General features: G+C 41.0%; 1 protein-coding gene across 3 annotated transcripts in view; it reads left to right on the forward strand.

The window, feature by feature from the left end:
• Positions 1–26550, forward strand: part of PLCB1 (phospholipase C beta 1) — a 434017-nt gene that overhangs the window by 232656 nt on the left and 174811 nt on the right. For all 3 annotated transcript variants that reach the window (XR_010302819.1, XM_064146106.1, XM_064146104.1), the window contains exon 4: positions 26088–26228. Coding sequence is in view for 2 of the 3 variants with exons in the window: in XM_064146106.1 (XP_064002176.1) it covers positions 26088–26228 (141 nt within the window). In the remaining variant the exon portion in view is untranslated. The remainder of the gene's footprint in view (positions 1–26087; positions 26229–26550) is intronic.

Below are 26550 nucleotides of genomic sequence, written 5' to 3' on the forward strand. Positions count from 1 at the left end.
ATAATTCCAAGTCAGCTTTTGCCTATTTGTAAAAGAACAGCCTGTGCTATACCAGGTGCTGATGAGAAGTTAATCAGCTTTTTGTATGGATACATTCATTCCTAAAAATAGGAAATTAGACTACAATGGAGGTATAATTGGTATGCTGGGTAAAAAAAGCATAAGGACTGTACCTTGTATAATTTGGTGGCAGGCCAGATATTTTTGGGGCATGTGGTTTACTGTTTTAAAAGTTTGCTCGTGCTTATGGGTTGTCTAATGAGAAATTACACTGCTTATCTTTAGTATTATTTGGTACACTGGAGAAACCTCTGAATTTCCTATAAGACTAGGTTACACAATTTTTGTTATTTACTACGTATCTGCTGTTGCACAGAGAGAAAAAAGTAACATTTCTATAAGTTGTTAAAAGCAGCTGCAAAATGGGCAGAGTTTGGGAACAGATCTCCAGATGTCTCTATGCAGAATCTGAACAGCAAGTTAGAGCAGTAAATTGCTGGGAAGAGTGATTGTTGTGTTGTCCTGGAAGTATGTATTACTTGACCCGTTCTTATTTGGTGTTCATGTTTGGCTTTCCTGTTCAGTGTTTTCAGTCAGTAGGGGCAAAATTGTGCAGGTATGTCCATATTTCTGATTTGCAGATCAATCCTACTGAGTCAGGCTCTTTTGTGTGTTCAAGTTCCTGAGGTCATTAAACATTTGAAAGCCTCGGTTGCTATCCATACTGCTTGGTGAAAACAAGTTAATTTCCCATAATTTTAGCTACCCAGCAGCTAAATATTGAGCCCAAAGTAGTCACGCAGGATCTTTCAATAACAGCAACAACAATAATACATCTCCTGCATTTTTAGTAGCAGCTTTCTTTGAAAAGGAGGTGACTCACAGCTTTTGAATAGTTGGTTTGACAGTGTTGTGAATGTGGAGCTATAGTAGTATTAAACAAAGACAGAGGTGTGCTAGCGTGGATAAATACTAATATCTGACATTCTAACAACTTGGTACACTTTGAAGTATGTAAAATTCATGTTCTCATTTTAGAATTTCAATAAATACACTAATTTAATCTGATAGTGACTAGAAGCACTTAGCTGCTGAACCCTTCTTGTTTCTACTTAGTAGCTGTACACATAACTCCTTTGGCTTTTATTTTTATGTATTTCTGTTTTGCAGAGCTGAACAAACACTGCATTATTTTATCAGAAACAATTACAAGCCTGTTAACAGCAAATAAAGGCCAAGCTATTATACCCTAACAGTTACCGTAAAGGAACACATGTAGGCTGATTAAATGTGTATATTTAATTTTCCTTTCAACCAAAGAAAGTCAAGGATGTCAGCTGCTGAAATTCACAGAATATAGTAAAAGCCACATGAAACAGTCATCAAGGCAAATGAAGTATGTGGTGGCTCTTAAAAGAAATTTAAAAAAATAACTAAAGCACAATATTGAAAAGGAGATTCTTAGGAGGTGAGGGAAGAGAGAGAGAAAAAATACCACCCTGAAAGGTCTAACATTTTAGTGCTTATGTCTATAGTAGCACAGATGATGATATCCAAGATGCTACCATTTTCTCACATAAAACTAATTTAAAAGTCAAAACCTTTTGACACATGTTGGTGTTTTAAATCTCAACTATGCGATATCATCTTTAGTCATAGGCACTTTCCTTATGTATATAAATGCTGCTGTACCTGCAAATAAACCAGTGCCAGAGCTAGTAACAAAAGCCTCCCTACAGCTGCATGGCAAGCATATTCCTCATCCTTCATGAAAGCCCAGAGATCTGGCTATAACTGTATTTGATGTGAGCTGGCTCTCCTGGGATTTCCTATTACAGCTTTCCCTGAGCGTGCAGATAGTATTGGTTCAAATATATGAACATAAAGTCAACAATACAAAGAGACTAAATGAGGCAATGCTGTAAGCTGATCAGATGAGCTATCAAAGTATATGCCAAGAAGTACTGATATGGAGAGAGTAGCAGCTGCTGCTTTGGGTAGGTGTTGAAACCCTGATAAAATCCCAGTGATTGCAGAGAAAAGGTTCCCCTTTTCTTTCATAGAGTCTTACTGAGCCTGAAGATCAATGGAAGTCCACAGAGACAGGTCCTGCCCTGCTAAGCTCATTTTTTTCCAAGAAGTCAGAGCTTGTATTGGTATTTTGCAGTACTGAGACATGAAAGGGAATGAATTAGGGATACAGGTTCAGACCCACCGTTCTTATTTTCTGCAAACCCTTCCATTAGCATTCCTTCTACTCAGTGGTATCTTGAAAGTAATCTTGTTTTCTTTATGCTGGACAAATTCTGGAATCTTAGTGGAGAGATCAGTTCTTCTATAAGAAATAACCTTTCTTAAACATTGTTTCTCTTATTCTTGCAAATGGTCTGTATTATTTCCAAGAACAAGCCCCAGCTGAGAAAGGGTCTGCGTCATGGCTTTATCTGAATCACATTATAAGTCTATTTAAAAACATTACACTTGAAAAATATCTCAGATGCACAAAAAATGTCGCAGGTCTGTGAGCCATCCTCCTCATCCTCTTTTCCACTGCTTTCTCACCAGGCAGTGTGTGGGTTAACAGCCAACAGTGTGCCCAGGTGGCCAAGAGAGCCAGTGGCATCCTGGCCTGCATCAGGAATGGTGTGGCCAGCAGGAGCAGGGAGGTCATTCTGCCCCTGTACTCTGCACTGGTTAGACCTCACCTTGAGTCCTGTGTTCAGTTCTGGGCCCCCCAGTTTAGGAGGGACATTGAGATGCTTGAGCATGTCTAGAGAAGGGCAATGAGGCTGGGGAGAGACCTGGAGCACAAGCCCTATGGGGAGAGGCTGAGGGAGCTGGGATTGTTTAGCCTGGAGAAGAGGAGGCTCAGGGGAGACCTTATTGCTGTCTACAACTACCTGAGGGGAGGTTGTGGCCAGGAGGAGGTTGCTCTCTTCTCTCAGGTGGCCAGCACCAGAATGAGAGGACACAGCCTCAAGCTACACCAGGGGAAATTTAGGCTGGAGGTGAGGAGAAAGTTCTTCACTGAGAGAGTCATTGGACACTGGAATGGGCTGCCCGGGGAGGTGGTGGAGTCGCCGTCCCTGGAGCTGTTCAAGGCAGGATTGGACGTGGCACTTGGTGCCATGGTCTAGCCTTGAGCTCTGTGGTAAAGGGTTGGACTTGATGATCTATGAGGTCTCTTCCAACCTTGGTGATACTGTGATACTGTGACTGTGAAAACCTTTCTGATTCTATTGTGAAATAATTAATTCCTCGTGTCTAAAACCAGAAAGGTTCCTTGCTACTTTCAGATCTGAATATTGAAAATAAAGCTTGCAAAGGGAGAAGCAAGTGACGCTGTCATAGGTATCGGAGCCACTCACTCGGTTCTTCTGTTGCCTGAAAAATAGTCAGTTTTCTCAGTATGGTTGGACCTGAGCAATATAATTCTTCAAAGATTTTAAAAGCTTCTTTTCAGCTCCTTTCAAATTGGAGCTCTTCAAAAAATGTATACCCATCTCTAAATAGCATTACTTTTTTCAGAAACCCAAGTTGAAATGTCACACCTTTGAAAAAGAAATAGGAACAAGTACACTGAAACAAGAAAAACCAACAACCCTGGATTTCTTTATATGAGAGGCCATTCAAGCCACACTGTAATGGATAGAGTTCTTACAGGAAATGTAAATGTAATTGAAGCACTTTCAAAAACAAACCCCCAAAGCTAAATTCTTGAGCCTGTGAACCTGCAGTACTCTGATTTTAACAGGTGCTTCAATTAAGCATCTCTCTGTGTTTTGGTGGACTGGACAGGCCTGGATGTCTGCACAGGTCCCAGGTCCCACCATCAACAGGAGACAGACCAGAAATTTAGGCATAAACTGCAACTCGTAATACTTCTCTCTCACCTTGTTCTGGACTCATTCTCCTGTTCTATAAAGCTCCCACTACAGATCATGAGAGAAATCAGCACCATTCAAGAAAGAAGAGAGAGAGAAGTCTTTTATTGCTTTATGGCTTGATTTACTCTTGTGTTGGTGGGAAGCCACTGCCCCGTGACTATTATATTCTACGAACACCAGATTAAAGCAACCCACACCTACCTAACTCTTGTATTCCGTGGACATCTGCTTCTCTTTGTCATGTGAGCGTGGGACTTACCCAGTCAGGCTTTCATGTTCAAATCAATGGGATTGTTCACAAAAGCAAGTGTTAATACAGTTTATTCCCTATGGTACAGCTTCTGTTCTGAAAGAGGAGTAGTGTAGTTCATCCCCAATGCTCTTTTATTCTCCAAGTCCATTAGTCACTACACTGAAGTCCCGAACACAGCCCTTCCTGTTCACTAGATAGGCTGGCACAATTGTATATCCAACACTTGATGTCACTAAAACTGGTGTCCTAAAGCCATGCTAATTTCACACAACACCCATGTACTTCACAGTTATGTTCCCTGTGGCAGCAAGGTGAAATTTACGAGTCTGTATTTGCTTTGAAAGCAGACTAAACCTGTAGGCAAAGCGAAACCCAGGGCTGTCCTTCAGTGCTTGCTAAATGCATATTGATACTTCAGCCACATCATATAGTAATGTTGAGCTACTTTTGAGCAAAGCTTTATGTTAATATTGTATTCTGCAGTTTTGCTTCATTACCTTGTAAATATTTTATACCACTTTGATCAAGACACAGCAGAATGAACCAGAAAGTAGGTGCATGTGGTTCAGTGTGAGCTGCTCACATTGCAGGCAGTCAGCAAATCCCAAGGCTGTGTTTGTATGTTATATGCAGCATCTCACCTACACCTACAACTATCTGAAGGGAGGTTGTAGCCAGATGAAGTTGGTCTCTTCTCCCAGGTACCGTAACAGAACAGGAGGACACAGCCTTGAGCTGTGCCAGGGCAGGTTTTGACTGGATGTTAGGAAGAAATTCTTCATGGAGAGAGTGATTGGCATTGGAATGGGCTGCCTGGGGAGTGGTGGAGTCACCATCTCTGGAGGTGTTTAAGAGGAGACTGGATGAGGCACTTAGTGCCATGGTTTAGTTAATTAGAAGGGTTAGGAGATAGGTTGGACTCGATGATCCTAGAGGTCTTTTCCAACCTGGGTGATTCTGTGTGATTCTGTGTGTATTAAGTACTTCTATCAATGGCATTTATTTAGTATTTGGACGGATTTTTAAAACAAACATCACATAAATGCACCTAGAAAAGTTCTTCATATTTTGCTTTTTTACCTTTTTTACCCTTTTTGTGTGTGGCTGTGGGATTTTAAAGTCAAAATTGAGTTTGCCTGACGTTTGATTTAATAAAATATGCTGTGGTCAGGTATTTTCTCAACTGCTGCTGACACTTGATCTGAAAGGGTAAAGCATGTTGCGCTGCTCTGAGCTTTTGAAAAATGGGACCTTGTTTTCCAGTGGAAATTTGTTTTCCTTTGAAACAGTAGGCATACTTCATATCAGGAATGGATCTCGAGGGAGATCTCAAGAGAAGCAGCAGAAAAACTCATTGATTTGTCTAAGACTTCTCTGTATTTCTTCAAGATGCAAAATTTCTGTTTTCTCCTTATCACAGAATTAACTGAGAGTACTTCATTGGTTTCTCTTCCTTGTTCACAACATCAACAGGCATCCTTCTGAAGCAGCTTGCTGGTCTCAAAGGCACTGGTTTTGTGTATCAGTAGAAGCTGTACTGAGTGCAGTAAAAAGCAAATAAGTTCATTGTGCTCCATGCTTTCTTCATCCATCCATCCATCCAATTCCTTTCACTGGAGCATGAACTTGCATTTCTAGGTTTCTGAAAGAAGGTGCATTATCTCTATGTGTGGCACAACACATGGGTCTCATCTGAACTACTCTCCTGCCTCCAATGGGATGTCCAGGGAATTTAAGAGTGTTAGAGTATAACCACATAATACTGCATAACTCATCAGGGAGAACTGTCTCTCTGGTAATCTCTCTGAAGTTGCATGTGTAGCATGGGTTGTATGAGTACTCCCCTCCAGTCTTAGAATAAGCATGGCCAACAGCTAAGAACTATGTCATGACTCTTTTGACTTCTGAGAAGAACGATGTAAATAGATGTAGAATAATGTAAATCATGTAGATGTTAAGTCCGTGCTTTTAACAAGAAAAAATTGCATCAGCTGATCTTGAGGTCCCTTCCAAGCCAGAATTTTATGATTCTCTGGTGTGTTTTACCAAGCCTCATAAAGTCTGAGTACATTCTAAAGAAATGAAAAGAGAATATGTCAAGGAGATGGAGGAGGATATTATTAGATATATATGCCCTTCAGATTATGTCAGAAGGATGGAACTTTGCATTGAGAGGTACCAAAAGAATCAAGAGCTTAGGCAGCACTTTCCTGCTTTGTAGATCACAAGACCCTTGACAAGACATGGGTATAATTAAACGTGTTTCCCAGACAGAAGAAACAAGGCAAACTTCAAATGGCTTGTATAATGGCAGCAGGAAAGAGTCAGACACTGGGGCGAAGGCTGACCCAAGACTCTTCTCAAAAATGTCATAGAATAAGTCAGGGTTGGAAGAGGCCACAAGGATCATCTAGTTCCAAACCCCCCTGCCATGGGCAGAGGCACCAGAGCCCCATCCAACCTGGCCTTAAACACCTTCAGGAATGGGGCTTCAACCACCTCCCTGGGCAACCCATTCCAGCCTCTCACCACGCTCATGCTCAACAACTTCCTTCTCACATCCAGCCTGAACCTACCCACCTCCAGCTTCACTCCATTCTCCCTAGTCCTGTCACTCCCTGATATCCCAAAAAGACCCTTCCTAGCTTTTCTGTAGGCCCCCTTCAGATACTGAAAGGCCACAAGAAGGTCACCTTGGAGCTTTCTGTTCTCCAGACTGAACAGCCCCAACTCTTTCAGTCTGTCCTCATAGCAGAGGTGCTGCAGCCCTCTGAGCATCCCAGTGGCCTTTCTCTGGACATGCTCCAGCATGTCCCCATCCTTCTTGTAATGGGGGCTCCAGAACTGGACACAGTACTCCAGATGGGGGTCTCAGCAGAGCTGAGTAGAGGGGAAGAATCACCTCCCTCACCCTGCTGGCCACACTTCTCCTGATGCAGCCCAGGATCTGGTTGGCCCTTCAGGCTGCAGGTGCAAACTGCTGGCTCCTGTTGAGCTTCTTATCCACCAGCACCCTCAAGTGCCTCTCCTCACGGCTGCTCTCCAGCCACTCACTGCCCAGCCTGGATTTGTGCTTGGGATTGCCTCGACCCAGATGCAGGACACTGCACTTGGTCTTGTTGAACCTCATGAGGCTGGCTTGTGCCCACCTCTCCAGCCTGTCCAAGTCCCTCTGGATGGCATCCCTTCCCTCATTTTGGATTGCTGGAGACTTACCATTTGCAAGTGTTTTGGGTTTTTTTGTGTTGTTTTTAATAAATAGAAATGTTGCACTAAAGGTTTTCAAACATATTTTCATATTTATTCCAGCATACTATTAAATTTTGATTTCTTTTTTCCCCCTCTGTATCATTCCTTATTCTGTGAGACCATGCAGTCAGGCACTGGAGTGGATTTACAGATTGTAGTGGGAGTTCATCCTGCAGTTGCTGTGAGGAGTGATGTTGGCATTGGATGCAATTGCTCTTTGAACAGACTCTCTGGACTATACTTCTTCCCAGGGAATGACAAGCCAAGCTTGGTATCAAAATATAAAGATCAAGCTTTCAGAATTTGAAGGGTGAGCAACAATAAAATGAAAAACGTGGAAATTCCATTTTATTTATAGCTGGCAGAGAAAAGCTGTGTCAGATTAGGCTATAACCTGCAATGGTGGTTCTAAATGGCAGAAAATGTCAAGAAACTAAATGTGTGACATTCAGATGTGTTGGCTAAAGTGTCCAGCAAAAGAAGAGCTTGTAGAAAACTAGTTTGGAGGATGTAGTCAGTCATTCTAACTTTCAATAATTTGAATTTTCTCCATTATAAATTACATATCTCATTTCTTTTGAACAAAAAAATACCAGGAACAGTTGTTTGGAGTGGATTTCTTCTTTGATTGCGTGTTGGTTTTCTTTTTTAATCCATCTGAAACATTATTACAGTTTTGATTTTGGGCAACCTACTGTAGTATCTCATTAGAAATACAGTTAAAGGACTCAGTAGGTCAATCCATTGTGGTCTGAAAGTTTATCTCCATAGTGCATTTCATACCATTAAAGAGAATTGCACCTATTCAGTAGCCTGCTTTAAAAGACAGATCAGGAACTTGATAAGCCAAAACCAGATTTCTTCTGGGAATTCTGCCCAGAATTTTGCTCAAACATGCTTACACTCATCAGCTGTTTTATTGGGCATGGTAATTTTCCAGGGGAAGGTGTAAGGCTGTACTTTCTTGCTGTCTAAATAGTAAGCTTCCCAGTGTTATATTTGTGGGAATTTTTTATTGTTTGGGTTTTTTGAAAAAAGCCAACCAAGAAAATAAAAACCAAATCCCAACCTATTTAAGTATCTAAATAGTACAGAAAATATGGGAAAGAGAAGAAAGGTCCTAGATCACTTTAAGCCTAAATTCATGCTGTGTAGTCTCAGGTTGGTGTCAGTGTGTGCCACATGGACTTGTATTACTGCTGTTTTGAGGAGTCATTAATTTAATAGCTTGCAGGCTGACTTCAGGTACCATTTATCTCTGTGTTTATAAGGTCCTCTATCACACACAAGAGTCTTATCTGTAAAGGGATTGGTTTGTTCATGGGTAAAGTCCCATGTTTGGCATGTGTGCTTAGGAGTCTCTGTCATGGAATTATAGAGTCATAGAATCATTAAGGTTGGAAATGACCTGCAAGATTCTTGAGTGCAGCTGTTAACCTAATGCTGCCATGTCCAGTGGAATCATAGAATCGTTACGTTACATGTTGTTCCAGATAGGACTGTCAGCAAGGCTGCTGAAAGCATCCGATATCACAGATTTCTTTAGAAGAGCTTTTCAAAGTACTATTGGGATTCAGTTTTCTTTAAGGAGTCTGCCTTGAAGAGTTACATTTGACTGAAAATTAGTGAAAGCCTCCAGAGACATTTCATAGATAAAAAAAAAATCAAACACCACACCAAAAAAAAACCCTCAGGTTTTTCTTATGCAGTATAAACCAGCAGGGCCATGCTGTATACACATACACGTTGGAAAGAAGAGCTAATGCAGTGCATGGCAATAGCTCTCAGGATCTTGTTTGTGTACAAGACTAAGGCTAGAGCAGAGTGGTTCAAGTGTGCAATTCAGTAATGAAATGGTATGAGGCTCTGAGCTGGGGCATGCAGCTGCCTTTATTTCACACCAGCAAAACATTTGCTCCTTAGTTTTCTATACAGACCATTTTGGCAGCTCCACAAGTCTCCACAGAATTGAAATAGTCACATTCATAAATCTTCAAAGGGTACTTAAATGTTTTGCAAACCTGAGAGATGTTACTTCTGCCAGAGCAGAGATATATGTGTCACCTCTGTGCCATCTTTGGAGATATTGTATGTTGAGATCTAAAAAGGAATAATATATTAACATCTCAACAGATAAGAAAATAGTGGCAATGCTGGAAAGCAAGGCTGTACTGGAGAAAGAGGAGGGAATAAAGAAATGTGTATATAAAAATGTGTATATGAACATTACACACCACCCTCATGACTGCTTGGTGAGGGGCGATTAAGCAGCAGCATCCCTTCCTGAACTCCTTGCATGACAGTGGTGTCCTGGGTTAACAGAGTCCACACTCACAAACCTCCCCCCAGCTAACACAGGAGGAGAAGTAACACAAAACCCCTATTTTGAGGTAAGGAGTATAATGGTATTATAAGCTGCACAATTACCTTGGCCATCTTCACCGAAAAGCACAGCAAAATGCAGAATCATAGAATCATAGAATCAACCAGGTTGGAAGAGACCTCCAAGATCATCCAGTCCAACCTAGCACCCAGCCCTAGCCAGTCAACTAGACCATGGCACTAAGTGCCTCATCCAGTTTTTTCTTGAACACCTCCAGGGACGGTGCCTCCACCACCTCCCTGGGCAGCCTATTCCAATGGCAAATCACTCTCTCTGTGAAGAACTTCCTCCTAACATCCAGCCTATACCTACCCTGGCACAACTTGAGACTGTGTCCCCTTGTTCTATTGCTGGTTGCCTGGGAGAAGAGGCCACCCCCCACCTGGCTACCAGCAAGTGTCGTCCCCCCCCCAGCAGAAAAGACCAACTCCCCAAAACCAGAAACTGGAAGCAGTAACCAAGCAGTAATCTGAACTTCAAGCCCCATGATACTTTCCTCCAGACAGCATTTTAATTTTGAAGCTGGCATGACAGCAGCATGGTATTGATACACAGCAGCAGATTCAACTCAACCCATGACAAAGGCATCCTTCGATGTGGTCCTTGGATGTGAGGAGCATTACCATGCTGACAGAATTATTAGCCAGATGCACCATGATGCATTTAAGTTCTGGGAGGTACAGATACAAATGAGAATGGAATCCTCTGAGTTTTTGAAGCAGTGTCCTCAGCTGCACAGTCATATAAGAAAAGGAAAATCTTAACTGTTGTTATTAATGCAGTGAGTTTATGTGCCTCATCAGAGTCTGTTTAGATGTGTAAGTATGAAGCATATATTTATTTATCTGGAAATTATTTAAAGGGGAAAAAAAGGCTTCTTCTGTGTTAACACTTTCAGTGAGCCAAGAACTGCTGATGAAAATGATACTCAGTAGACTTCAAGAGAAGCAAAAGAGAAGAACTCAATTTACTGAGGGAGGAAATGATGACACTGAAATTCTGTATTTTTGACCTCTGTTATCACAGGAGATGTCTGGGGTTTGTACTTGTTTCCTTAGCTGCTGTTAATAGATAGTGGGGAGAAAAAGGAGAAACAGAAAGAAAAAAAAAAAACAAGAAATGAAGATATGAACACATTATAGTAATGTGTGCTGTAAGCAATAAGAACTGTATAGTAGAGCTGAATTACAATTACTGTCAGAGGTCAGGGTCAAGTTGTGTTTGCTTGAACATAAAGCCTGTTTCACAGGGAATGAGTTGTGTGTGTTTCTGCATAACCAGTTTTAGCAAGTTGAAGCATCAGGGATTTAACCATACATCTGATTCCCTGGTGGTGTGTGGAATCCAGACCCCTTAAATCCTTTCAGCTTTAGACTAACCCTGGCTTCATCAATCTTTCTACATAGCTGCACTTTCAGCTGATCTTCCTGTCTCTTGCTTCTTGTTGGCAGTTGATCATTGTTCAAATTGGCTTTGCACTGTGAATGCAGCAGCTCCCCAGCTTAGCTGGAGAGACAAAAGAGTGTTTCAGAAACACAGAAGTCTTCCAAAGCAAAGGCCACATCTTACATGATTCATTATTGTTAAATACCATGTTAAATCATCTATAGACTGGTATTCATGTTGCGAGTGTGGTCTGATACTGCACCTCACTGGTTCACCATGGTGAAAGGACCATTTGCCTTTCAATAATGTTTTCTGTGGGTGAACACCTCATACACTTTGATTTGTCTGAGAAGGCTGAATGAAAAAGAAAGAAGGACCCTAACTATTAGGCTGCTATTTTAAAATAGCTGAAAATCTATCTCCAGCCACAGAAATACTTCAGAGAAGCTGTTAATTTCTGCCTTGAAGTTAGTGTGCAATTAAGATATATCTTCATGCAAAATATACTTCAAAACCCATGATATTTTGGGGAGGGTATTCTCTCATTTGCAGAATATTTCATTCCAAATTTCATTAATTGTAAATATTTGTTTTTCCAAGGATATGTTGGGAAGGATCCAACTGGATAAAGTATACCCTCTGTGCCACAATCTTACATGCAAAAACTGTCTTTAATTCCCTTTTCAGAAAGCATTGGATTTTCTAACCTCTCAGAAGTATTTTGGTCAAACCCTGCAGTGCATAGTTTTACTCAAATACTCCACTGGGGATCCTTGGGAAATACAGCAAAGGGGGAGCACAAAGTGTGGCCTGGAGTTTTTGCAGGACTTTCCAGCCTTGTGTGCTCTCTTCTGGTCTGCAGCCTCCAACTCAAGCCAATTTACTCCAATTCCCCAGGTGAAATGTGATTTTTAGAATTAACTAACTGCTTGGGTAGTTATAGACATCAGAATGTGTTTTATTTTCCGCTGCCTTGAGGGCTGTTTTATCCCTTAAGTTGGAAAGCCTCTTATCTAAATGAAACAGCCTTAAATTGTTGGATGTAGTTCATTAAATACTTGGATAACTAGAAGTCTCTCTGGCACTTAGCAAGTGATATTAGGAAGAGAAGTGCTGATCTTCTGAATGTAAGAAATTGAATTCTTTGCAAGCTGCCATGGTTTGTACAAGGCACATTTGAAAATAATTAATAACTGTTAAACTTCCTCTGCCAAGTTTTACCCTTTGTCAACTACTGTAAACCCAGGCTAACCACTCTACTTGAGGAGAGTTGTTAAGGGTGTGAGTTAATGCAGAATTCCACTTATCTCTCTGTTTCAATGCATCAGCTGATGTTGGTACTTGGACAAGGGGTTTCAAATTCACAGAAATGTGCGAGGGTTTGAGGTGGCAAATATCATTTGGCTCCTCACACTTTACCAAAGTGTTGTTTAATTATTTCTGCCATGGGAAAGAGCTAGTGATGGATACCAAGGATGCAGTTATGTCTTCAGCTGAGGAACTTTCAACCCTGTTGGTTATCTTATAAAGTTTGCAGATGACACTAAGCTGGGGGCAGATGTGACTGAGTTGGAAGGCAGAAGGGCTCTGCAGCGGGACCTTGACCGCCTGTACAGATGGGCAGAGTCCAATGGGATGGGATTCAATAGCTCCAAGTGCAGGGTGCTGCACTTTGGCTACAACAACCCCATGGAGAGATACAGGCTAGGGTCGGAGTGGCTAAAGAGCAGCCAGACAGAGAGGGATCTGGGGGTACTGATTGATACCCGCCTGAACATGAGCCAGCAGAGTGCCCAGGTGGCCAAGAGAGCCAGTGGCATCCTGGCCTGCATCAGGAATGGTGTGGTCAGCAGGAGCAGGGAGGTCATTCTGCCCCTGTACTCTGCACTGGTTAGACCTCACCTTGAGTACTGTGTCCAGTTCTGGGCTCCCCAGTTTAAAAGGGACGTTGAGATGCTTGAGCGTGTCCAGAGAAGGGCGACGAGGCTGGTGAGAGGCCTTGAGCACAGGCCCTATGAGGAGAGGCTGAGGGAGCTGGGATTGTTTAGCCTGGAGAAGAGGAGGCTCAGGGCTGACCTTATTGTTGTCTACAACTACCTGAGGGGTGGTTGTGGCCAGGAGGAGGTTGCTCTCTTCTCTCAGGTGGCCAGCGCCAGAACAAGAGGACACAGCCTTAGGCTGCGCCAGGGGAGGTTTAGGCTGGAGGTGAGGAGAAAGTTCTTCACTGAGAGAGTCATTGGACACTGGAATGGGCTGCCCGGGGAGGTGGTGGAGTCGCCATCCCTGGAGCTGTTCAAGGCAGGATTGGACGTGGCACTTGGTGCCATGGTCTAGCCTTGAACTCTGTGGTAAAGGGTTGGACTCGATGATCTGTGAGGTCTCTTCCAACCCTGATGATACTGTGATACTATGATACTATGATAAACTGGAAGGAAAATTAATAGAAATGGAGAAGCTTGAATGACCAAGTGGGATATTAGTGCTGACTGCTTCTAAAGCTAGTCATTTTCCTATCAACAGGTTTATAGACAGAAACACACATTTGGGCTCTATAAAACATGTGAATAATTCAGATACACAGTGTTGCTTACTGCACCAAATGACTGCATCTGATTTTCTCTTCATGTGAATCTTATGCCATATAGCCAGCTTTCTTTTGGGACTACTTCAAATCACTTTCTTCGACCGATTTTTCCATCACCCGTGTTTTGGTGTCCTCACGTTGTTTGGCTTCTCAGAAGTGTGTGGTACTTGGGATTTCCATCAGAACTGTTCTCCAAGATGACGTGTTATGTTCTTCTTTGAGTTTCATCTCAAACTGATATAGCCACTCTTTTTATATCCCCTTCATTGATTATTTATCAAAACCATAGAATACCAAACCAACTGCATCCCTTGAAGAATTCTTTCTCCATGCAGTTGCTTGTCAAAGACATCAGCATTTGGATGTTCTTTTTCCCAGCAACAACTGAACACATTTCCTGTACTTTTACAGATAGTAAAATGAATATGTTGTAGAGCCACCCAAATCCACTTTCTGCATTTATTCATTGTTTTCTCTCCCTCCTTAGCCAGAAAATCATATTTGTAGTTCTTACTCACGCTCCTTGTAGATTTTACTTGTTTTTTTGTCAGCAGTCATGTTCAGTCTTCTCAAACAACAATCTGTTCCTAGACTTTTTCTGTTTGGTATTTATATAAAAAGTTAAAATGTACTTTGAAAATCCCCTCTGGAGTGAGCTAAAGCTGACCAGCTTATAAAAAGCAATCTTAAATAATCTGTTTTGATCACACATTACCTTGTCTCTTCTAAGTTTACTATTTAAAGCAATGGCATCTGCTATATGGTTTTGTCATGTGGTGTTTTAGCTGATTCTGTGGTTTTAGTTGTGCTTTCAAAGTGAAAGTATTGTTCAGCTAAGGAGTAATTGCTTGCCTTTGTGGTACCCTGGCTCTAGCTGCCATTGAGCTGGACAAGCATGAGCCAGGACAACTCTGTTGAGATCTGCAGGAAGTAAGTTCATCTGTGCTGGCTAATTTTGCATCAATTTTCAAATCTCAAGAGTGTAAATGCATTTCTTTTTCTGAGTTACTCTCACTGATATGTGATACGAAAGTTTTGTGACAGTGTTGTTGGCAGTCAGTAGTTAGAAGGAGGTGCCCTTTAGAGTCTGTTGCAAGCTTGCGGTCTGAATTGCAGGCTCCGAATATCTGTTGCAGTCCAAGAAGGAAAAAGTCATGCCTGTTGCAGCATCACCATTGAAATGGTCTGATTTTTCTTTGCTATACTGCAAATGTGTTGCCTAGAATTAAGTACTTAGGGATAATGGGAGTAGTGAGTGTTTGCAATAATTAAAATCAGGTCAATAGAAACTTTTGGCAGTAAGCATTCCATGTGACTTAGTTATTGAAAAAAATATAGCAAAACATGCATTCCAAACAGGTAAGACAGCATAAAATAACACTAGCATGGCCAAACAGGATCTCTCTCCTTTTTTTTTTTTCCCCTTCTTCTTCTCCTGGTGAGTGCATCTGAAATATTGCAACAATAAACAGCTCGTTAGTCAGATGCTTTCAATTATAGCTTTCTGTGTTTCATCTGTTATTTTTATACCGGTTGGATAGTTGATGCACTCAGCATTACAGACCGTCTGGTTGTACATGCTTCCAGCAGCTAAAAAAATGCATTAAAATACAAGTGATCCTAGTCCTGCCCTTAAGGAGCACTCAAAGAAGCAGAGTGGGCATTCGTGCAATTCCTCCTGTTCAGCTCATTGAAAGCATCTTGGAATTCTACAAATGATGTATAAATGAATAACTGATCATCCCTCAACCTCTGAAGTAACCCTATTAAATTAACTCCGTGCAGCAACTTGGAATTGGAAGAGCAATGCATACAAGATGTATAGATAAGTGAAAATTAAGATGCTGTTCCAGTTATTCCTGCCCTTATGCTGTGCAACAGCCTGTAGAAATCATTTAGTTCTAAGACTTTTTGTAGTTCAAATAATTCCATACAGACCAAAGAAAATCAGTTAATAAAAGTAACATGAAATTGTGAGAAGCTTCTTTTCTCTCCTATCTTCCTTTAAAACTATAATGAAAAAAAACCCTCAATGTATCTTGAGAAAGAAAAAGCAGAGAAAGGAAATGTATATGCTTAAAATTCATCTTTAAAATATTGAACCATCTGCAGCTAATAAAACCAGATTAAAATGTTCCTGAGTTAGAAAACTCCTAGAGGAAGATAGTGCATGGCTGTAGCTTCTAGGTGTTTAACCTTTAGCAAATTGTCATTTAAATTAAGATTTACATTGTGAGATATAAAGTACTTTTCTATTAATCACAGCCACATCCAAAAGGACTGAAAAAATAACACATTCGATCTGTTTTTACTGAGCTGGTTTATCCTGACACTTCATTTTGTTAAAATGCACAATACTGCAATTAATTAAAGACTTTAATACTATAAACCCTAAAAAAATCTGACAAATACAGACATGAAGAAGAACTAGACAAATACACAGGCAGAATATTTGCTTAAAGCTCTGTCATCAGAATAAAAGAGACCCAAAGAAGCTGGATTTGGATCAACTGAACTATGAGAAAGGTCAGAAAAAGAGGAATAAGGTAGCCCTGTTTTGTCCATGAGCTTTTCCTTAGCACAGATCATTCATTCTGTTTTATGTAAAATCCTGTTTTGGCCAAAGATGGCATTCCATTTGGCATTATTTGGATATGTCTCTCTCTTTCCCTGAGAAAGCAGTCTGATTTTGTACTGTAAGGAGAAACAGTATCTTTGACAATGCTGGTGCTGGATATCACAGTATCATCAGGGTTGGAAGAGACCTCACAGATCATCAAGTCCAACCCTTTACCACAAAGCTCAAGGCTAGACCATGGCACCAAGTGCCACGTCCAATCCTGCCTTGAACAGCCCCAGGGACGGTGACTCCACCACCTCCCTGGGCAGCCCATTCCAGTAGCCAATGACTCTCTCAGTGAAGAACTTTCTCCTCACCTCCAGCCTAAATTTCCCCTGGCGCAGCCTGAGGCTGTGTCCTCTTGTTCTGGTGCTGGCCACCTGAGAGAAGAGAGCAACCTCCCCCTGGCCACAACCTCCCCTCAGGTAGTTGTAGACAACAATAAGGTCAGCCCTGAGCCTCCTCTTCTCCAGGCTAAACAATCCCAGCTCCCTCAGCCTCTCCTACCAGTAAGTGTATAGTGTTGTCTCTAGTAACTCCCTGTGACACGAGATGGTCACATCTGGTAGAGAAATAATGCTGTGCTGTCGTAGAAAACGGTAGGCTGGAAGGGACTTACCGACCTTGTTCTATAGCACATCAGCTGCTCCCTCCAGCTTGGTGTCACCTGTGAGCTTACTAAGGGTGCATTCTGTTCCCTTGACCTGGTTACTGACATAGTTTTCTTGGTGTGCCCACAAATATAAAAACACCTATTAATAATGTTTAATGTTTTAAAATATCCCATGTCTGGCAATGTAGCTACTGCAGAAAGTCAGCATGAATTCTCTGAGTTCATCCCACATTTCAGAACTCAGAATTACAATTGCAAATATGTATTCACATGGTTCTCTTCTTTCCAAAGATAAATATTTATACAGATATAGGTTTGCTTATCTCTTGTTTTTCTGCTTAAGAGTGATACATTCTATGTGGGCATGTGTTCTCTCTCCCTCAACAGTTTTATGTCATAGAAAAAGTAGCTCTACTGTTCTTCATAGTCTGTCCCAGGTAAACTTAGTGTATTGATGCTCTTACTTCAAGCAAGGAATTGAATTAAGCTATTTCAGGAAGAGCAACTGTTGTTCTGGAGTAAGTGTTTCACAGACAGAGTTAATCGGGATTGAGTATTTGATGTGATTCAGGATACCCTTTCATCCCCCGTGATTTCTGTGGCAAGAGTAGCCCTTGGATTGTAGCTGCATCTGAGGCATTCACTATTGCTGAAAGTCCCAGGCAAGATCTCTCACACAAGTCAGGTCTCCTTCAGAGTCTAACTCTTTGTTTAAAGCATTTCTGATTCCTTTTACCTCATACTGTGTTGTACTCTAGAAACAGTCCACTGTAGTAACTGACCAGATGTCAATTTAAGACCACCTGAGATTATGTAGAGTAACTTTTTAAAAGAAAAATATTTTTCTTTTGTACACACTGACTTAGCACAAAAATGGTGTCTGGGTGACCTGAGTGTTTAAACAAGATGCCAACTCTATTTCTGTGCATGGCTAGTTATGGCGATATGCTAGTTTGGTGTCCATTCTGAAACCCTGGAAATGAGAAGATTTCAAAGAAGTATTTCAAGTGTTTTGGTTACATATCAATCTGATAAACTTTCTGTAAGCCCATGAATAGATATTTGTGTGAAAACTTGAGTGTCTTTTTGATCTTTGTTGGGCTAAATGTATTTATAGTTTAATGTTAATGAATTTAGCAAGCATGACTTGATATAAATGAATATATTTAAATAGCAAGCTTCCTGTGAATTCTGTGTAACGATGGAAAAGAGAGTTTGGAGAACACTGTTTTGAGTGTCTTTGATGTAGTAATTGGAGTATATTCATTTCACATGACTGTCATTAAGGAGGACAGTTTTGTAGGTGTGATTCCCATGTACGGACATTCTCTTTAATCAGTGAAAGGGATAGCTGGAAGACAAACCCGATAGTCTGTATTTTGGTGTTACAAAGGAAGCCGAGAGAAAACAAAGGCACCTGTCTTTGAAAGATGAGTCTGTCAATCCGCTTGATGGGAAGTTCTTAGTCCTCTACTGTTGCTAGGTGATGTGTGACGGAAAGGGTATTTGAACCAGCTTTGAAGTCTGTGTTGAAATTGTTAACAGTAAATTTAAGGTGGTTAGCAGGAGCATTTTGTTTGAAGGTTACCCTGGTGCACTGCAGACTGATGGTCCCTTTGCAAAGAGAGATTTGGGTTGTGACCTTTTCTGTTAGATTGTCTCATGTCCAGAAGATAGACATCTCCTGTAAGGGGCTTGCACTGCACCTCATAAACTCACCAGGCGCAGAACAGACTGTCAGGTGGGTACTTCATTCCAATCTGACACAGGTGGGGAAATGCCTGCCTGGGGAGGTGCTTCACTTCTCACTGGGCTGTGGATGAAATGACTGGGCAAGTCTGGACATTTAACCTGTAGAGGCAAAGATAAGAAGCAACTATTAAGTATCATCGTGGACCCACAAAGTCTTGCAGACCACAGTTGTATGCTTTAGCTGCCACAGGTGGGACAAAATTATTCTACAGAGTCTTAGAAAATTACTGTAACCTGTAATTGGTTGCTGGGCAGCTTGCACTGAAGGCTTCATTTGGATTACTTCAGTGGAGCTGAGGCTTGGGAAGGCTGCTGAAGCCCTTGGCCGCAGGGGTAAGTGGTATAATTTTAAAAGACTCTCAGTGTTTCTTACTTTTTATGGCCCTACAGGAGCAACTTACACGGTGCTCAAAGTGTTAAATTTTGATATTTTTGAAACCTGGGTCAAATATATGAAATGTACATGCCATAGATGTATGTGTATATATTTTTGTTGATAAACATTCTGTGATAAGGTATTCTTGAGGATAAGATGTTGCTGTAGTTGGAGAAAATCTGTGGGAGTTTTGCTTTCAACAGTCACAATGTAAAATCCTATTTTAGCAAGTTCTTCATTTAATTTAAACACAACCTTGAGTGTTTCCTGTAAAACTCTTTGCATATGTAGCTAGCTGCTTTAGCCAGCATCTCCCCTCTCCTGGGATGTACAAAGAGCTAGAAAAGTACAAATACAATTTTGAATGCTTGGAAATCTTATCCCGATGAGCATGAAACTAAGATGAAAGTCAGTTTACATTTTTGTTTCAAATCTCTCCTGAAGTTATCATGACTCAAATATAACAATTTAGGGTTAAGATGTAGTCTAGGTAATTCTGAAGTACCTTTGTAGCTATATTATATAGCTTTAAAATCTGTAGCAAAGTGTATAACTATTTGCAACTCTAATGAAAGATATTTCATTATATTTAAAGTAAGGAATAGGGCCTGTTTAGTACCAGAAACAGAAGAGATCTGGAAATCATAAGTTGGACTGACAGAAGCAATTAAAATACTGAGGATGGGGTGTGTGTAATTTGGGGTTTGGGTTTTTTTTCTGAGGCATCTGCTTTTTCAAGATCCTCTTCAAGGACCTGTTCGGTGCTTGTAGGTTAAAGCAGGATTCATGTATTTGATTGACATGTAAAGGAGGCAATGTTTTCTGATTTAAATGTGTGAGAAAACGTCTGTGGAGAGCTGTTAGGAGGCAGCATAAGGCATTGTGTATGCACCAAAGTGAATGTTGTATAGATAACACTCTTATGTAGTCTATGCACACAGTATACACTGTAATTAATCCTTTAGATTATTTGCATAGTAAATTAGTATCTTCAAACACACACAAAATGAAAGCAGAAAAACCCCAAAATCTCTATTTTAATTGCACAACTCTTCTAGCAACCCGGGAATTCTGGCCGTCAGGTCACTTTGACCATCACAATGTCTGCAGCTATAATGCCCCAAGGAAAATCTTTACCGTGGGACAGGTTCTTCTACCATTGAGGCAGGATGAGAAACAGCTGTGCTGACAGGTGGTGCTGCAGCTTTGAGAACTTACTAACAAAAGGTGGTGCGTTACGTCTGAGGTGAAACCGGGGCTGACCCACTGCCCTGGGTATGCTTAAATCAGTGTTTCAGTTTTGCTGAGCTGCACGACAGCCTTTTATATATATCTATATGGCAATGTATTACAAACCCAGAACATCTTCACAAACAGATGGCGTTTTGCAGGCAGAAGTTAAAGGGCTGGAGATACTATTAAAACACCTTAGAGCAGTTACTGTGAAGTGTGGAGCACACACTAATTGGGAGTTCAGAGCTAAATTTCAGTAACACCAACTGCAGCTAAAAGCAGTCTTCCTGGGGATGGCCTTCATATGGCTCAGCAGCCTCTTGGAGTTCACATTATTTTAATGATTTCCAGTGAAAGGGAAATACAACAGGAGAAAGCCTTGACATACTTTTGTGGCGAATAGTCCCAAAGGGCAATAAATGGGCTTGAGCATGCCCTGTCTTGTCCGGACATATTTACCTGCCTGTCTGCATGGCAGCCAGAGGCGGGAAAACTGGACAAAGAAACCCAGGCAACCCAGTCTGGTTTAATCTGGTTGCCTGAGAGGGGTTTCATAAGGCCCACGCCCCGTGTGTGCAAGGCATATGTGCCCCCCAACTTTGGAAGGCAACAGCCTGTGGGTTCTGCCATTTTTGGGTCTGCTTGGGTGATTGCCAGAGGTGACAGGGTGATTGTGTGGCCAATGAGACCGTTAGCCTCGGCCATTGCCCTATAAATGGGGGTGAAGAGGGGAATAAGCTGCTTGCTGCTCACCTGTTCCTTGCTTGCCTGCCGCTCACCCGCCCGACACCTCAGCCACCTCAGCCAGCAGCAGATTCCACTTTGCAGCCCCTGTGGAATTCGCCACAGGACTTCTATTGAATATATTCCTGCGCCTGTTTTGGGCTGCAGATATTAATACTGAGGACTAGTGAGTATTCTTAAGTCTTTATTCAAGTTGCTAAAGGAATTTAGTCAACCTCACAAGTGGTGATTGAAGCCGCCAGACTCTCTATCAAAGACACTTCTGAAACCTTTCAAAATTCCATTGTATAGAGACATCCTGTGAAATAGTTCTGCTAACTGCATCCAAGAACTTGTGTGGAGAGTTGGAAATAAGTTTGGGGGAATTATTTTGTGTATATTAATAAATCATGTAATAACCTTTGAATCGGCCTCATTGCATTTCGCCCCAAACTCAGATTTCAACTAGTCCCTTCATAACAACTTTATCTGAGTTTTAATGAATTCTAAAGCTGTTTGTGCTGCCAAATACCATCCTTGTCACCTTTCCTGTGCTTGCCTACTCAAAATTTGCATCTCCAGCCAAGAATCTGTTTGCTTTCTGATCTCAGGGATGTCCTATCAGAAACACTGGCTTTCTTAACCTGGTTTCAGGGCAAATCTTCAGGCAGCTCCAGTCCTTGCATTGAAGCTCCTGATAGACTTTAGTGGAAGGGGAAAAGCAAGCTGACAACTTGACCTTTTGAGTAGAAGAGGCAAAAGGATGATTCTTTGTCAGAAAACATCAAAGTAGACTTAAATAGTTGTGCAACAGAGGAAACCTTGAGTTCCACGGGCATTTTCAGTTAGCTGCTGTTTATTGATGGCCATATTTCCTAACATGATAGAACTTCAGTAGATCAAAAACTGACTATAACTCACATTCCAGAGGTATAATTCTTCTGAGTATCTCTCAAAGAGCTCAATATGTTCATAATAAGACCCCAGTGTAGCAAAGAGCTTAAGTCAAAAAACAATCTATCCACTCATGAGCCAGTATATCAAATGCAGCTCTGAACAGCAGAAGGCTTTCAGTCTCATTCCTCAAAATGGAATTAGCAAAATCAAAATAATCTGATTTACATAAAAGAAGCTAAATTTGGTCTTGCTATTTGTTTTTTTTTCCCCATGTGCTTTCCTATCATAGCCACAGGAAAACTTGGTGACATTTTAAAATGGTCTTTGATTCATAGAGCTTCGATAGTCTTCAAGATGTTGATATTTTGCTCATCTCCTTAGTCGTGTTGGCAGCTAAGTGTGGTAATAAGGAAGCAGAGCTATTCATGAGGACTGTGAAAAACCCAAAGCGTGCTTTGGTATCTAAATTTGAGAACTTGAGAGCTAAGGACTAAATACAACCTACCTAAGGGCTAAGTCATCACTGACAAGTGGAGTTGCATCTGTCACCTTTAAAGGACAAATACACCCCTGGCAGGGGTCAAAAAGAGGCCATGAATCCTGTTAGTATCAAAATTATTCTTTTTCACTGAACTTACAGTAAAAATAACTCTTTTAAGTCTGTGGAGCACATTGCAGGTTATACCTGTGTAGCACAGGATATGCAATGTGTGGTCTTCATTAACAGGTGCTGGATGGCAGCGGGGAAATGCATTGCTGCAAGGGACTGTGTGCTTCAAAGTGTGTTAGATAAGTCTTAAATAGGAGAGAAGAATTCAGCATTTCACTCACCCAAACCAATAACCCAAAGAAGACGGTCCATCTTTCTTGCCTTTAAAACCTGGAAGACCAAACTCATACTCCCATTACCTAGCTGGCCATTAAGTCTGTGCTTACTCAGCCAGTCTCTCAGATTATGTTTCTTTCAGTGGATTTGCTTTGAGTAAAAGTTGCCATTTTAAATATGTTTATTCTCTATTTTGCTATTCGTGGCTAATTCCTAGTATAGTTGAGCTAGAGTATGATCCATCATAGAGACATCTTATAGCTTGCTATAAATACAAAGGCAAAAGCTTTTCTTCTTCTTTTGTTGATATGATTTCAGTTCATCACCAAGAATGAAACCGTGAGCAAGAAGTTCAGCCAGGAATAGGCAGAAAGGAATGACAACTAAGTGAAAGGGAATAAAACCAGATAGATAGTCCTGGTCAGTTAGCATTCAGAGGGAATGATGCTCTTGCCAGACAGGCCCTTCAGCAGAAACATTTATCAGTCTGATGTTAGGTATAAACTGTTAGGGAGTAAAAAGCAGATGAGTTCTCATCTCCCAGAGAGATTAAACAGAACTTTGTAACATTCAGTCTGTAAATAAAAGAGAAAATAGCCCTTCTAATAGCACACCATCACTAGCTTAGTATTTTCAGGAGTTTTCTCTGGATGTTCGTAGAATCAAAGTGTTTTGATTGGAAAAGACCTCTAAGATCATTGAGTCCAACCATCAGTCTAAGACTACCATGGCCATTAAACCAGGTCCTTCGGGCTTCTCAAGGGGCTCTGTTGACCGGTCTCTGAAACAGGCCAAAGTCTGCTCACTGGAATTCCAAGGTGGCAGTGATGACTATGTCCAAGATGGCTCCCAACTGTTACATTACCCAGAAGACCACCTCTGTTCACAAATGGCAGGATCAGCAAGGCACCTTCCCTAGTTGTGTCAGGAAGTTGTCCACACACTTTAGGAACCTCTGAGACTGCTCCCTCTCTGCTATGTTTTATTTCCAGCAGATGCTGAGGAAGTTGAGGTTCCCCATGAGAACCAGAGCCAGTGATAGTGAGACGACTTCAAGATGTCTAAAGAATCTTTTAACTTTCTCTTCATCCTGGTTGGGTGATCTATAACAGACCCCCACCAGGATATCTGCCTTGTTGACCTTCCCCCTGATTCTTAGCCAATAAACACTTGACTGTGTTGTCATGATCATTAATCTCAGTACATTCAAAACACTCCCTGACATGCAGGGTCACACCACTGCCTCCCCTGTCTTTCCTATTGCTTCTGGAGAGCTTGTAGCACTCCAGTCATGTGAGACATCCCACCATGTTTTTGTGATTGCCAGTGTATTGTAGTTTTCCTGATACACAATGGTTTCTCCTGGATGTAAATTATATTATTTGTCTTTCTCCTTCAAATCCTCCCCTCTGGAATGCAACTATTTTTAGGCCATTCTTTTTTTCTCTTATGTGACAGTCTGTCATTAACTTGTTTACCATTAAATCATTTTTGTCTCAGAGCAGTCATATTCCTTCTTTATAGAGGCCTCAAATAGGATTATTCTCTCCATTTTCCTGCTGCACTTGGCCATCATACCAAATTTTTAACAAGGCTCAACATTTTGAGATAGACTGCCTTGTACTTTCTTTCCAGGTAATACAGTGTACTTCAATATGTGCTCCTAGACCTTCTCAATATGTGCTCCTAGACCTTCTCAAGTATTTAGTGAACATAACTCTATTGCCTACCAGCAAATATGATGCCAATCAGGAGATGCCCTTTAGACTGCAGTCTCGTTGCTGTAGGACTTCCTGCAAGATCTGTGAAGAATGGCCCTTTCTGTCCTCTTAAGCTTATCATCCTGTTACATTAAATTTAATTTGTGTCAGTCAGTGAAGATTATTCAGAAGTTATGAAGTACTAAGAAGTACCGTAAACACTAAACGTGCAGATGGGCGAAGAAAGTTCATGTGAGTGAAATACAAACTGCAGTATGTGTTTATGTCGGTTTTCAAATCATTTGGTCTCTACATGGAATTTGTCATTCCCATAGTGCTACTGTCTGCTGGCCATTTTTTTAGTGTTTGTTGTAGACTGAAAAATGTTTGCTTTTTAGGAAACCCAAGCTTCAGATTATACTGACCCTCTTCACAGAATTGCATTCAGCCATGTGGGGCTTCCTTTCATCTGTCTTTGGCTTTATAAACTTCATCTTGAAGTCAAGCACCAAACAGTTTTTGTAGTTTGGAAAACACTGATTGTCTTTCTTGGAAATGCTGCAGCCACATAATAACTGAGAGAGTTACAAAATAACCTGTCATTGTTTGGGTTTATTTTGGTTTTGCATGTTTGGTTTGGTTTGAGTTTGATTTGGTTTTTTTTTGCTTTTGTCTGGCGGAGCTCGTGTTGGGTTTTTTTGTTTGTTTTAGTTTTTTGGAGGCTTGGGGTGGGGGGGTAGGGTGGTTCTCACATGCTTATGATACCAGTGAAGCTGAGGATCAGGCTATTATTAGCTCTTTTTAAAAGTTGAATCTCTCTTTCACAGAAGTGTCATGTAGTCATTTCTTTATTAAGCACTGGAACAGACTGCTCAGGGAAGTGACTGAATCATTATCCCTGGAAGTATTTACAAGACATGTAGACATGGTGCCGAGGGACATAGTTTAGTGGTGACTTGGCATTGTTAGGTTAACAGTTGGACTTGATCTTCAAGATCTTTTCCAACCTAAACAATTGGATATAAACCTGAAAAAAATGCTGTAACCAAAATATAAAGCAGCTATATCTTATACTAAAAAAAAAACCAACAACCTTTTCAACATGAAGAAAGAGGAAGTCATTGTCAGAATTCCATTATTCATTTCACAGTCTTTAAGGTAGTTAATTCTGGGCAGTGTTCTTAATTCCTTAGGAAGAAATCAGTTCCCATTTGGAGCTCTGTCTAAAATCCGTTAAAGTCATTGGAGATCTCTCTGCTGAGGCCAGTAGCCTTTGGACAGATTGTGTTATTTTGACAGTCAAAGCAATTTGTGTATGAGGCAAAATAAGTGAAAATAAGAATGTGCAGCCATCAGCTGGACAGCTTTTACTCTATAGTGTGGAAATACAGAGCTTAAAAGCTTTGATGGATTTTCAGTGGTTATTTCCATTTTCTTCTGCGATAATAGCTTTTAATATTTTAATATCAGAACCTAGTTTCATCATATTGAAAGTGTTCAAAATAGCAGAAGTTTTCAAATTTTAAGTATTTGCAAAATAATCACCTCTTTTAATGTAGTTGCAAAGAAAGATTTTAAGCTATTTGGTAATGTATTTACCTGCAGGATCCAAAACTGCGTGAACTGCTGGATGCTGGGAACCTAGGAGGTCGACTTGAAAATCGAATGATAACTGTTGTCTATGGTCCAGACCTGGTCAATATATCGTACTTGAACTTGGTGGCATTCCAAGAGGATATAGCAAAGGTAATGTAACTTTCATTCATGTCATATAAAATTAATGTTTTTGAAGTATTGTTTGGAGATATAGGTCAATAAGGTAAGTGGAGATTCCTGTGTAATGAACCTCAGTTCTGCTGTAGTGCTGTGCCACTCTGTACCCAAGGAGACATGTGCCGTCATGTTTTACTTTTTCCTTCAGAGAGTTTATTCAGCAAAGTTTATGCCCCAGGAACATTGCTTGCAAAGCCCAGATAAGCATTGTGAGAACCAGGTTACAAATTTTTACTCTGTTATAAAATGTGTTCTGTGACTCTGCAAACAGTAGCCAGGTGGGGGTTGGTCTCTT

Source organism: Pogoniulus pusillus, chromosome 7 (genome assembly GCF_015220805.1).
Source record: "Pogoniulus pusillus isolate bPogPus1 chromosome 7, bPogPus1.pri, whole genome shotgun sequence".
Classification (NCBI taxonomy): Eukaryota; Metazoa; Chordata; class Aves; order Piciformes; family Lybiidae; genus Pogoniulus; species Pogoniulus pusillus.